This window comes from Manacus vitellinus, unplaced genomic scaffold, assembly GCF_001715985.3.
Source record: "Manacus vitellinus isolate BGI_N305 unplaced genomic scaffold, ASM171598v3 scaffold_8_pilon, whole genome shotgun sequence".
NCBI lineage: Eukaryota > Metazoa > Chordata > Aves > Passeriformes > Pipridae > Manacus > Manacus vitellinus.
The window spans coordinates 2687306-2699184 of NW_021940864.1; the positions used below are offsets into that span (position 1 = coordinate 2687306).

General features: G+C 37.2%; 2 protein-coding genes across 3 annotated transcripts; one reads left to right on the forward strand and one right to left on the reverse strand.

The window, feature by feature from the left end:
* The first annotated feature begins 40 nt into the window (after positions 1–40).
* On the forward strand, positions 41–7523 carry SPDYA (speedy/RINGO cell cycle regulator family member A). 2 transcript variants are annotated; one of them, XM_018085344.1, is made up of 8 exons: positions 61–157; positions 285–299; positions 847–1093; positions 1931–1989; positions 2247–2332; positions 3977–4148; positions 5258–5546; positions 6982–7523. In XM_018085344.1, the coding sequence occupies exons 3-8, from the start codon at positions 865–867 to the stop codon at positions 7068–7070; spliced, it is 924 nt and encodes a 307-aa protein (XP_017940833.1). In that variant the 5' UTR covers positions 61–157; positions 285–299; positions 847–864; the 3' UTR covers positions 7071–7523. The 2 variants fall into 2 exon arrangements, with proteins under 2 accessions (XP_017940832.1, XP_017940833.1); XM_018085343.1 differs by having other exon boundaries at positions 41–299.
* On the reverse strand, positions 7257–11358 carry TRMT61B (tRNA methyltransferase 61B). The gene is made up of 6 exons (XM_029965080.1): positions 11254–11358; positions 10141–10374; positions 8898–8989; positions 8259–8494; positions 7563–7643; positions 7257–7371 (listed from the first exon to the last, which is right to left on the reverse strand). The coding sequence occupies exons 1-6, from the start codon at positions 11356–11358 to the stop codon at positions 7328–7330; spliced, it is 792 nt and encodes a 263-aa protein (XP_029820940.1). The 3' UTR covers positions 7257–7327.
* Between the last annotated feature and the right edge of the window lie 521 nt (positions 11359–11879).

Here is an 11879-nt window from a genome sequence, read left to right on the forward strand (position 1 = left end):
AGGGGGAGGCGGCTGAGGGAGGCGGGAACGGAGCGGGAGAGGAGAGGGAAGGGAAGGAAGAGGCCGCCTCGGGCTTTCCCGCGGGGAAAGAAAATTACAGCCACAGCTGAGGGCTTTTTCTGTTTATGTGGCAGCCAGCTAAGCCCTGGGGAGTCAGGTAGGCTGCTGTGAGCTGGCCTCAAACAGCCCCATGTGGAGAGACCTTCTGAAGGAGTAAATACATTTAATACCGCCTAAAAACACCTTTCCTCACTCTGCATTTGGTATCCTCTTGAATTTTGCAGTTACAAGCACCTCAGGTATGTTTCCTTGGTTGTGCCTTCAGGGTATGCCCGACTTGAGGGAAAAGTTTAATTCCCGATGGCTGTAACCAAATGTTAACAAAGTTAGGAGCTCAAGACTTGATTTTAATGTTACATGGCTTCTTCATGGTTCTGCTGCGTTCATTCTATTAATATTCTTTTAAAAAGACACAATCACAAATTGGAGCAGAGAAACACAGATTTTTTGGTAGATCTAAGTAAGGGTGTGGAGCTATGAGGATCTGACAAACAGCAACTTTTTATGGAAAGGCTCTTTTCCTATTTTTCTAAATTTTGATTGGAAAAAGATTGAAGGCACCTACTGAAAAAAAAAAAAAAAGCTTTATCAAATTAGACCTAAATCGAAGGACTCAACATAGTTGGTTTAGGGCACAAGGCTTAGATAATTAGTACTGATAAAATTGATTTTCCATCACCTGACGTATAAGCTCTACTGAAATGCTTCCTGTGAACTAAAGAAATGTAGAGTACCAATGCTCAAACTGACTGTTTTTGTAGTTAATTTCTTCTTCTTTTTTAACAGGAACCTTTACTTACTGAAATGAAACACAATCTGGTGTGTCAGACACCTCCCACTGTCACTGTTCATGTAAAATCGAGTGCATCCAGATCACATCAGCAAAAAAAACTTTATAGACTAAAGAGACCTGCTTTTAAAGACCATCAAGAAAATTGTGAAAAAGGGGTCCCTAGTCAGAAATATAAATGTCCAAAGGGACCATGTCTAGTTATTCAGCGTCAGGAAATGACAGCTTTCTTTAAATTATTTGGTAGGTTAATAATGACAGATACAAATGTATTGACTGAACAGAATGTTTTCTAAGCTCAGTAATTTTGAGAGTGCTTTTAATATGAAAACTAATGGCAATTCTTTATCTAAACATATTTTGCTGTTATATTTTGGTGTATAAATATTTAATGCTTAAGTTAAAAATACAAGAAGGGCTACCAAACTGATGAAAAGTATCATTTTTAAATTACAAATGAAACCAAGGTTGTTTTGAATACCACCATAGACAATCCAAGCACCTCTTTTTTATCTGTGTCTCTTTCACATAATGTTTTGTATTTATTTAATTTAGTGAAGACATCAAATAATAGTGGAAGGTTACACTTGGTTTTTATTCGACCCTTAAGTGCAGAAGTGACTCAGAGAGGTCGCGGTACTTACGGTGGTGCTCTGACCACAAATAAACAAGTATTGCCCTGTAGAGGCTGCCAGGTAATCAAGGTGCAGAGATCTCAACAGTCTGTAGTTCATCCAAAATAACAGTGTGGTACTACCTGGAACCACTGAATGCAGGAAGAAGTGACCCAAATAGAAGAAATACTTGTGATTTGTCACCTTCACTTGCTGTTACTGAGAATGGATGAAATTTGGTCGCTAAATTTTCCACCTTGCCTTTATGGTGGTTTGTCTTCTTTTGTCCCTTAAGTTTTTTCACACCTGATCTCCTACTCCCTTCAGTTTCTCTGTTTCCACTGGTGGGTCTGGTTTCTTTCCTCTTATTTGGTTTAATGAAACGACCATCTGTTATTTATTTACAAATACTCTCTAACATAAACAATTTTGGTGTTTGAAATGCTACAACTTTCGCTTGTTGCAGATGATGATCTAATCCAAGACTTCCTTTGGATGGACTGCTGCTGTAAAATTGCAGACAAGGTAAGTGTGTTTCCTTCTTAGTTAACAGAAAATACATTGAGAAAGAAATGTGCCCTTAATCACTCGATACTTTAATGCAAATACAGAACATAATTTTTTTCTAATGGATTCATATGGAAGTTTCAAGAAACTCAATTCATGCTTTCGTCCTTGATGAAAATGATGAAATGTCTTGGTGCAAGATAAATGTGCTAGTCAATTTAGGAAATAAGGTACTGAAATAACACATTGATACTTCATTTTACATTTTAAAACAGTATCTCTTGGCAATGACTTTTGTTTATTTCAAGAGGGCTAACTTCACAACAAGTGAGCATACCAGAATTAACTTCTTCGTTGCTCTGTAAGTACTTTTAAATTATCTGGTTTTATTAGGATAAACTTTGCATTATTTTATTTCTTTATGACACTGATCATTATGATAAGTGATGAGACTCCTTTGATGTGCAGTTGTTTGGGTCCTATATGAAGAATAGAAACATAAGCAACCCGATTTAGGGGGTGGCAGGGGGAACTAGATGGTCTTTAAGGTCCCTTCCAACCCAAACCATTCTATGGTTCTGTGATAATCTACATACTGTACATAAACAGTGCAAATTCAACATTCTCCCTCTGATGGAACAAGCTTGAGCAGCAGAGAGGGGATTTTGCATTGCTGTAGTGATACATAGTTAAAAAAATTAAGAAAAACAAACCTGAATCTGTGAACTTTTTAAAGCTTTACAAGAAATATATGCAAGACAATACATGGCAACATATACATGGCTCACAGTTCCCGTTATAAGACATATTCCATATCTTTGCCAGCCTTTAAGTCATTTGTGCTGGACCATTTCACCGTGATATGCATCTCAGGAGTAACTTTTCATTAAAGTTTCTGTCACCATGATTTAAGTCGACTGTAAAAATGTTGCTAGAGAATTTCTGAGAATTCTTTTGAACAGTTGTAAAATGTTTATACTTTGAAACAGAGGAGCAATCTGTACTCTGTCTTTCCCAAGCCTACGTAATCCCTCCATATTTGGCTATACCTACAGGCATATCTATCTATCTATCTATCTATCTATCTACCTACCTACAGGATTCTGCATTTATGGTGTTGAGATCACCTTTTTCCCTAACAGCGCTTCTCAGATGCTCTGTTTGCACACTAGTGAGGGGACAAAGATGGCTGTTCCTTCTGGGTAACATCCCCAGAGCATGGAGGAGGGAGCCCTCTGACTCCACTGAAGGGAGAAAAGCCAGGCCAGAACAGCAAAAGGCTTAGAAAGGGACAAAGGGTCTGGTGAGACTGGGACTAGAGGGAATATTGGGGTCAGGAGCAAGTGAGAAAACTGGGGAGGAGACTAAAAGTCGTAATTTTTTCAGGTGTGATTTACAGTTTAGTGTCAGGTGGGTCCAGAGGAAGTAAATATTTTCCTGTTGTCTGAGAAGATGATCCAGAACCAAGTAGCAGATAGTGAAGGAAGGGAGAAATACAGACATTAAAAAAAATCATTTAAGGTTTTCATTTATATCTGAAGGTAGACCTGTATTTATTTGTTTGCTGCTAATTTAATGTGAGCAACATAATTGTCCAAGAATAGCTAGAATCCATAGAGTAGAAAATGTAAAGTTTAAGATTTCATATAATAGTTTAAAGCTTTATTTAGAGAAATAAATTTCAGTCAGAAACCCTTCATTTTAGTACAAGGGTTTCTTGTCAGTTTGGAGAAAGATGTCAGTTCTTGCATATCTACTAATTTAGGAAAATCTAGGGTAAAGCAATTTTTATAAGAGCTTGTTTTTATTTACCCAAAGGATGCACAAGGAACTGATTAAGAAAATATTGTATTCCAGAGAGAAGGCTTTATTTTGTTAGCATTTTTTCCTCACAATACTAGAAAAAAGAAACACTTCAATATGTCTTTTAATGTTAGAAATCATTCTGATATACTGATTTAAGACTGAATAATATTTACAAACACAAACATATATATGTTTGAAGGTATCTGGCAAACACAGTTGAAGAAGACCACGAAGAAGCAAAGTATGACATTTTCCCATGGGCTTTGGGAAAAGCCTGGAGAAAGCTCTTCCCTGATTTCTTAAGGTTGAGAGATCAACTATGGAGTAGAATTGACTACAGGGCTATTGTGAGCAGACGCTGCTGTGAAGAGGTAGGGAAGTGGGTTTAATATTTTAGGTGCTGAAATTACACCAGTTAACACCAGTCACTGATCTAGCTGGGCACAATTGCCTCCCTGAAGTGCATTGACAATCCATGGGAAAGAATAGATGCAGCTAAAATGTAATGGTCCATTTATCATCCATGACTTTTTTTTTCCTTCTGCGTTTAAAATATAGTTTCAAATTACGTTTTTAAAGTAAACTAGAATATTTTATATTGCACTACTGTTAAAAGTTTCTATTGGCTAGAATCTGCTTTATGCCAATATTTTTTATTTAAAATCTACCTTCATTTGTTTCGCTTCAGCCACTTTAGAAATAACTTTGTGTGCGTGTTTGCTTTCAATCTGTAAGTTTGTACACAAGTAAAACCTTCAAATAAAAATCCCAGCAGCTCAGGTGAAATTTTAATGCCTTCAAAACTAATTATGCCATTTCAACTGACTTTTCAAGGTAAGAGTTTTTCACTACATTTATGAAAAACTTGGAAAGTTTTAACACTTTTAACATTCTCTTCTATTAATGCAGTGTTACAACCTACAATTTCCAAATATATTAGGAAGGAAAAAATACATTCCTCACTTTTGAGGCAGAATGTATAACTGGAAAAGGCCTTGTCATGTTCTAAGTATATAATGCTTACTTAGAGCTGGCAGAAAAGAAAAGGGTTCCCTCTCTGGGGATGGGATTAGATGCTTATAGGAAAAGTACAAGGAATAAGGTGAGTGCAGAATGCTTTTCCCAGCATCTTCTCATATCATTAGTTCAGTGATGTTGTGAACAGGAATATCCATCTAGTTGATGTTTAGTAGTTAGGCAAAGACACCATCTTCTGTCCAACATGCAAAGAATGAGCTGGTGTTTGTGATGATTCACCTGAATATACAAGGCTGTAAGTTGTTATGTTTCCACATCTGGATTACTTATTCCTGCCTAAGGTAGCAAACTTTCTAGTGGGATAGCAGCAGACAGATAATACATGATACCCACTTCAGCTATGTTGTATTAATTCCCCGCCATACGCTAATTGGATCCCTTGTTTTCAGCGTACGTTTCCCCATCACTTTTATGTTTTCTGACCCACTGGCTGTCCCAATAGGTGATGGCTATTGCTCCAACACATTACATATGGCAGCGAGAACGTTCCATGCACCACAGTGGAGCCATGAGGAGTCACTGTGATGAAGTCCAGCTGCCCCGAGGGCCCAGCGCTACCCCTACAGACTGCCTGCTGTGCGGCAAGAAAGGAAGGTTTGTGCGACTGGGATTATCATCTTCCTCCTCATCTACCGACACTTTGGAGATGATGGAATTACATTCATCCCAGAATTCAAAGGACGCCCTTCCGACTGAAAAAATGCTTGTTGACTCTCCTGCTTATGCCCAAGGTATGGTTTAATATTGCAAGTAATTTCCATTTAGCTTAGGCAACTGAGGCTGTATTTGCCTTTCAGAGTAGCGCAGGGACTTTTGTGTCCTTCCCTATTACCTTGGCAGAACTTTGTTTTTACTGCCACAGATCCATTTTCATTTTCACATCTTGTATCTTGACTTCCTGGAAGTACCAACTGCTTTACACTGAGCCTCTTCAAATTATCTTCATCTGCTACAGTAGATTTTGGGTTGCACTCCAGTCTATTTAGGCACTTATTACCATTCTAGCATTATAAACGAAATTGAAAATTCCATTTTAAACACTTAGGAGTCGCTGGAAGAAACAATAAAAATACTGAGGTGTGTCACGTGAGTTAAAAGAGAGGGTGTTACGTGAGTTAAAGTGCTCTTGCTGAGACCACTGTTCTTAGAAAGGGCTGGCTGCTCAGTTGTGGTCATCAATTTGGACACAGGCTAAATCACAACTCATATTTTCCTTGCATCTCAATTGTTGACAGTTTAGACTTCATTTTCAGACTGAGGTACGAGTAAGAAACAGTACAAAAGTTTGTGAAAATTGGTGATGTGTTTGAATCTCTGCACATTAATCTACTCAAAATAGCATCCTCAGCCTTTGCACGAGAAGAACCATTACATACAGAAGTTATGGGGCACACTGATTGTTAAATAATTATTGAAAGTGGAACACACTTGGGATGTAAATTTCCTGGGGCAGCTGTATAAGGCTTCAGCTCTGCAAAGATACTTCCATGCACTTAACCACTGGCGAGTTCCTAGTGCAGTTATTTAATGCAGGGTTAGTTATTTATAGCTCTGTATTTTTTATTTGGATATGTTCTCATTAATATCCACTTTTCACTATTATAGTAAGATTGTGTTACTGCTTTTGACAGCTTCAGTAAAACTTAGTGATTCTCAAGGGACCCCTCAGCTTTGAAAAATTTGGCATTCGAATCTTTCCTGAGATACAGAACAAGTCACGTGTCTACAACACATCACTTCATAATTTAATGTGTTAAACAGCACCAGATGCTCATGTGAGACCCTTAAAGACTTAAAATTAAGTCTATTTTTACTTGAGAAATCTTGCTTTTCATATCTGGTCAGAAAAAATTGTGTTTACTTTGATTGTTTGAGAATGTTTTATATAAAGCGAAGTTCACAATTAACCAGGCAACTTTCAGCATGAGTGGCAGAAGTGAACCAAAGCTGTATGTGTCAACAACTGTCTTTCTCTCGAGATGAGCACAGCTTTACCAAGCAAGCAAATCCAGTGAATTTCAGTAGCTCTTTAAGTGGTGCTTTAAGAACACTGTTCTTAAAGAAACCGGCAGTCACCAGTTGGTAGCCAACCAAGTATTCATTTAAAAGAACAGACTTTGATCCCTTATTTTCTTACTAAATTTTTTTTCTCCTTATTTCTGGCAGACTGTCAGAGACTGTCCAGCAAAAGGCAACCATGTAGCACCTTGAACCAAGATAAATCCATGGACTGGTTTATAAGCAATGAAGAATGAAATACACCCGATGAGACAGAAACAGATGCTGTGATTTGCAGAACAATCTGTGCTGCATCACAGATGCACCAGACCTGATGATTCCCTTAAAACTTTTCCCTTTAAATAGTAAGTGGGGTTTCAAACTTCACACGAAGTAGAAATCAAAGCAGTCATTACTTAAAAGTTACACAACTTGCAAAATGTAGCAGCTACTTTGCAATGTTTTATTTTATTCTGATACAATATTCAAATTAGCAGCTAACGCAGCAGCAGCATCAAGAAAGCAGTGGCCGAAACTTTCTCAGCTTGGTAAGGAATGCTAATCAAAAAACAAAAGAAGTTACTACTTCAGTATTTCAGTATGCAATGATTATTTTATTATTATAAGTTTTATGATTTCATGACATAGTAACACGCCAAATGCTAGTGCAAAAAAAAAAAAAGTAGTACTTTCTGGAAATAAAATATCACTACACATTTAAGATAAAAAACAGTTTCCAAGTGTCTCACCTGAATGACCTTCCTGCCAGTAAGATGGCCGAGCAATGTAAGGCACTGAGCGACACGTTTCAGCATCATCAGAAAGTGATCCTGTGAGAAGTACATTTAGTTTGTTACTTCTTTCCCACAAGTTTAAGACATACATGCAGACTAGAGTTGCCAATGTGCACAGATTATTTTACCTGACAAAATTTTTTTTTTTTTGCTTCTGTTATGGTGCTTTGTTGTCACCTATGACTCTTTGCTCTAGTATGGATTTTGCAAATCTATACTGTATATATATATCTGTTGTATATGTGTACATATATATGTGTATGTGTGAGGCATCCTTTTTGGTCAGCGTGATTTTTAAAGCAGAGCACACTGGCACTGTTTCTTCTATGGAATTCTTAAGTCCATCAGGGTCCTCTAAAGCAGCCTTAGGACAAATAAAAAAGAACTGAATTTTATTGAAAAACAAAAATTTGAAAACGGTAGTAGAAGAGCAGTCATTCTTTATTGCAATTTATTTTCTATTTAGTCTAGATTATTAATAAGATATTTAAAATTAAATAATTACTATAATAGTCTTTTGCAAATTTGACAAGGTCTAGGCTGTCCAAAACCTTGCTATTCTCAGCTGATCTAAGAAAAAATACTGCCTCTTCCTACACTGGATTACCAAAGTGCAGTAAGAGAGTGTCTCATCAGCAGTAATGTTCTTACCATTGTATTCGCTTTCTTTAAGAACTGCTTGATCCTCAATGTGCATTTCTTCATATTCCTTTTGAGGTGGTTCTTCAATATTTTCTTGAGTTTCCACCATTTGGCTTGATTTGCAATCCTTGATTTTAGCAGGGAGTACTAACCAGTTTCTGTGAGTTACCTCAACAATCCTTTCACACAGAAAAGGAAGCTTGCAGGTCCGTATTCTGTCTAAAAGGTCAATAACCTGTGTGATGCTTTTGAAGAAATGCAAAGGGTAAAGTAGGATTTCAAAAACTCAAATCACACAATCTCAATTCTAATGTGACTTTGTCACATTCTTTACCTTTGAGGTTATAAGAGTCCTTCAATTTTAGGGTAAAGGAGTAGCAACCTGACTACTGAATTTGAGAACAGTACAGTTACTTTGAGGATGTCATAAAGTGCAGACTTCCACTGATCAGAAGGAGAACATGCCCAAAGGAGAGGCCAAAGGATTTGGGCAAGTGTAATTTAAACTGAGTGCAACTCCCTAAAGAAGTTACATGTGAGAAAAAACCCCAAACTTTGCTAAACATTTCATTAATGCTGGATGTGAATTTTAAAAGAAGTTTGGTTTTGTAACAATGCCAGCTGTAAGTGCCAGAAGTAAATACTTACTTTGCTAAATACACAGCGCACACACCACCCTGTTTCAGGCTTGGGTGTAAAACAGGCAGAGCAGACTGAGGGTTAAGCATATCCAGAACTATCTGCAAGAGAAAGATACATTAACATTTACTGGGAAAACAGGTATATCTACCAATGTAACACAGCAACACTTGGAAAAAATGTTTATGGAAAATAGATGCATACAACAGCAGTATGTAATCGTGCCTCTCAAAAGCTGAGGTCCACACTTCTACAAAACCAAGTCCTTGCTACTTCCAAGTGAATTTCTACTAAAACAAGTAGTGTTTCACCAACCAAGCAGGCCTGTAGGAAGTTAAACCTCCTTCTAACTAAATTCCATAATGCTGACATGAATAAAAACTTTTAGAAGACTATATTTACTAACACATATGAATACCTATTTCTCAAATGTAAAAAAAAAAAAAAAAAAAAAGTGTTCAGGTGCATCTTTATAATGAAAAGAGCACACTGTGGTATCAACATCTAACTTGTTTCAAGATTTAGAACTTGTCTCTGGCAATTTATCCATCTTCTACTAGAAAGTTATGCAAACTATGAGACAATCGGATATGCAGTATATGATATTTCCTGTTGATTGTAAAGTTTTTTAAAATGGTATTTTTATGTTATATATATACTACTTAAACCATTTAAAAAAATTGTCATTGTTTAAAGCATCTCGTAAGTAAGCAGTTGTAAGCAGTTTTTCTGCTTTACAGGGAAGAGTAGTTAACATAAAGCTGTGTTCTCCCTTTAGAAAATCTGGATACAAGAAGCAGGACAGGAGAGCAACCAACAGCATTCTTTAACTTATGCTTGAGTTACATTGTCCATTCTATAAAGCTGATAGCAAAGTGATTATATATTTATATTTTTAATAAGGTTATGTATTCTTCTGAGATTTAATGCCTGAAATATGTATCTCAGTTATAAAAATATCAGTTTCTGACAAATACAAGGAAGTAAGTTGGTCTTTGCTTACAAGACAGCAGTAATTAATTGTTATACTTCTATAGTACAGCTTTATCACTCTTTCATTTGGGAAACCGTAACTGAAACCTTGAAAATACTTGTAAATCCAACAAAACCCCCCAGTGTTTCTTTCACTGATGAAGACGCGACTGATTTTTCTCATGTTAAACTAGATATGGGAATCCTGTTCTAAGTGTGAGCACTAGAGGTTTTAATTTATGTAGAAAAGATACACGTCAAATGGACTTTTTGGACTCACTGCGTCAAGTGTTACAGATTTCATATCTGCAGCAGCTGTGGAAATGTCTCTAAGAACGAAATCCACGTTATCTGGCCACTCGTCCATGTGTCCTATTTCCCATGCAGTTCGCCAGTGCCTGTAATTCTTCTTAGCTAAATTATGATGATCATCTCTGATTTCATAACTTATAACACGTCCTTTGGGCCCAACTGAAAACAAACAAAAGACACTACACTTAAAAGAAAGCGCAGCCTACAACATGAGGACACGTTTACATCTCAACCTCACTTAGGGAAATAATCCCATAGGAGGCAATCAATTACCATCTATTTTATTCTTTACATTTAAAACAAACATATGCAGGAAAAGTGCCATGTTAGTTCTTTTACAGACACAAATCCATCAATCCACAGATGAAATAAAGCAGTTACAGTAGTACAGACTGTTCCCAAGATGTCCTCCTGAAGTCACTCCTGCAGCAAAGGACGACTTGAGCATCTGTGGCCCTATCAGCCTGTGATTCTCCTGCCAGAGCTACAAGAGGCACCAGCTGAGAACGCTGCAACAGTGGTCACAGCTCACACATGCTATAAAGCTGACAGACAGTGACTGCTTCTGTTGTTATTAAGATTTGAAACCGATAGTTTTAAAGTTTTTTGACAATCCTCGTTCTGTGCATAGTTTGTTCTTCATCTGTTTTTCCTCAGGGTTGGGGAAAGGCTAAGAAAACTGCCAGACCTGCTCACTGATCTCAGCCCCACAGACAAGTTTTCAAGTGTACTCTTTGATTTACATAGGCTCGTGTAATTTTCCTGTTATTGTTTGCAACAGCAATAAATTATTTTATTAAGTCTAAATTTACTATCCTGAAATTTACCATGTTAAGTCCAATACACAATGCTCCTCATAAAGGATACATTACCAGGCTGTCCAGGCAGACAGCAGTCTGTGCACTGCTATTCTATCCTTGTATTACTCCCATTCCTCAAAGCTATCACACTGTTGGCTTTTCTCTCTCCTTGCTACTTTGGAATGGGCACAGGCAGCTTTCAGCAACCACCAACTCAGAGGGTCACGTTCTGTGTCCTTCTAAGCCATTTCAGTTTGAAGTTGCCAGGCTCCTTCCCTCACCTGTGTGATCCCACTGTGAATCCATTCAGATAACAGAATAAAAGAAGCAATGTATTTCCCAACAGTCACTCCTTGATCCAGCTCACCAAAGGCTGGAGCCAACATGTAAGAAGGGAGGGTTTCAGCAGGTTGCCTTGGATCACCTTAAGCAGTTGCAGAATTGCAGCACCAAGTCTTTGTTACTTGAGATTATCAGTTTAGAAACATCAGAAGAATAAAATTGTTCACATTGGAGGACAGTCTTACTCATTCAAAATAATTCCTACATTTTGTAATTGACTTTTTAATGGGAAAAATAAGATCTAGTTAAAATAAATAGGCAAAACTCTTCGTTATTGTGAAGCTAAAGTATGTCAAGCTTAAATACATCATGTTGTCCAGTTTTCAAGGATCTTAAAGTCATGGCAAATACCACAATCTTAATTTTGTCTACTACTGCATGTCAGTAGTTTCTGGGAATGATTAAAGAAAGAATGGAAAAGAAAACAATGAGTAACACGAAGGGAGGAGATTAACAAAATCTGTTAAATCAATGAGAATTTTGGAAATTAAATACTTCCATGGACCACTAGATTTAAATTCCAGCATTTACCTGTGTGGCAGCTGTTTTTCTTGTTGGGTATCAC

Bases quoted from the DNA above. Each gene is read 5' to 3' on its own strand.
- SPDYA (XM_018085343.1), top strand. From the start codon at position 865: ATGAAACACAATCTGGTGTGTCAGACACCTCCCACTGTCACTGTTCAT. The intron at 2,333-3,976 runs GTAAGTACTTTT...ATATGTTTGAAG, and splicing joins ATTAACTTCTTCGTTGCTCT to GTATCTGGCAAACACAGTTG. The intron at 5,547-6,981 runs GTATGGTTTAAT...TATTTCTGGCAG, and splicing joins CTCTCCTGCTTATGCCCAAG to ACTGTCAGAGACTGTCCAGC.
- TRMT61B (XM_029965080.1), bottom strand. From the start codon at position 11,358: ATGTTGGCTCCAGCCTTTGGTGAGCTGGATCAAGGAGTGACTGTTGGG. The intron at 8,990-10,140 runs GTGAGTCCAAAA...TTTCTCTTGCAG, and splicing joins AATCTGTAACACTTGACGCA to ATAGTTCTGGATATGCTTAA. The intron at 8,495-8,897 runs GTAAGTATTTAC...TTTCTTCAAAAG, and splicing joins TGCGCTGTGTATTTAGCAAA to CATCACACAGGTTATTGACC.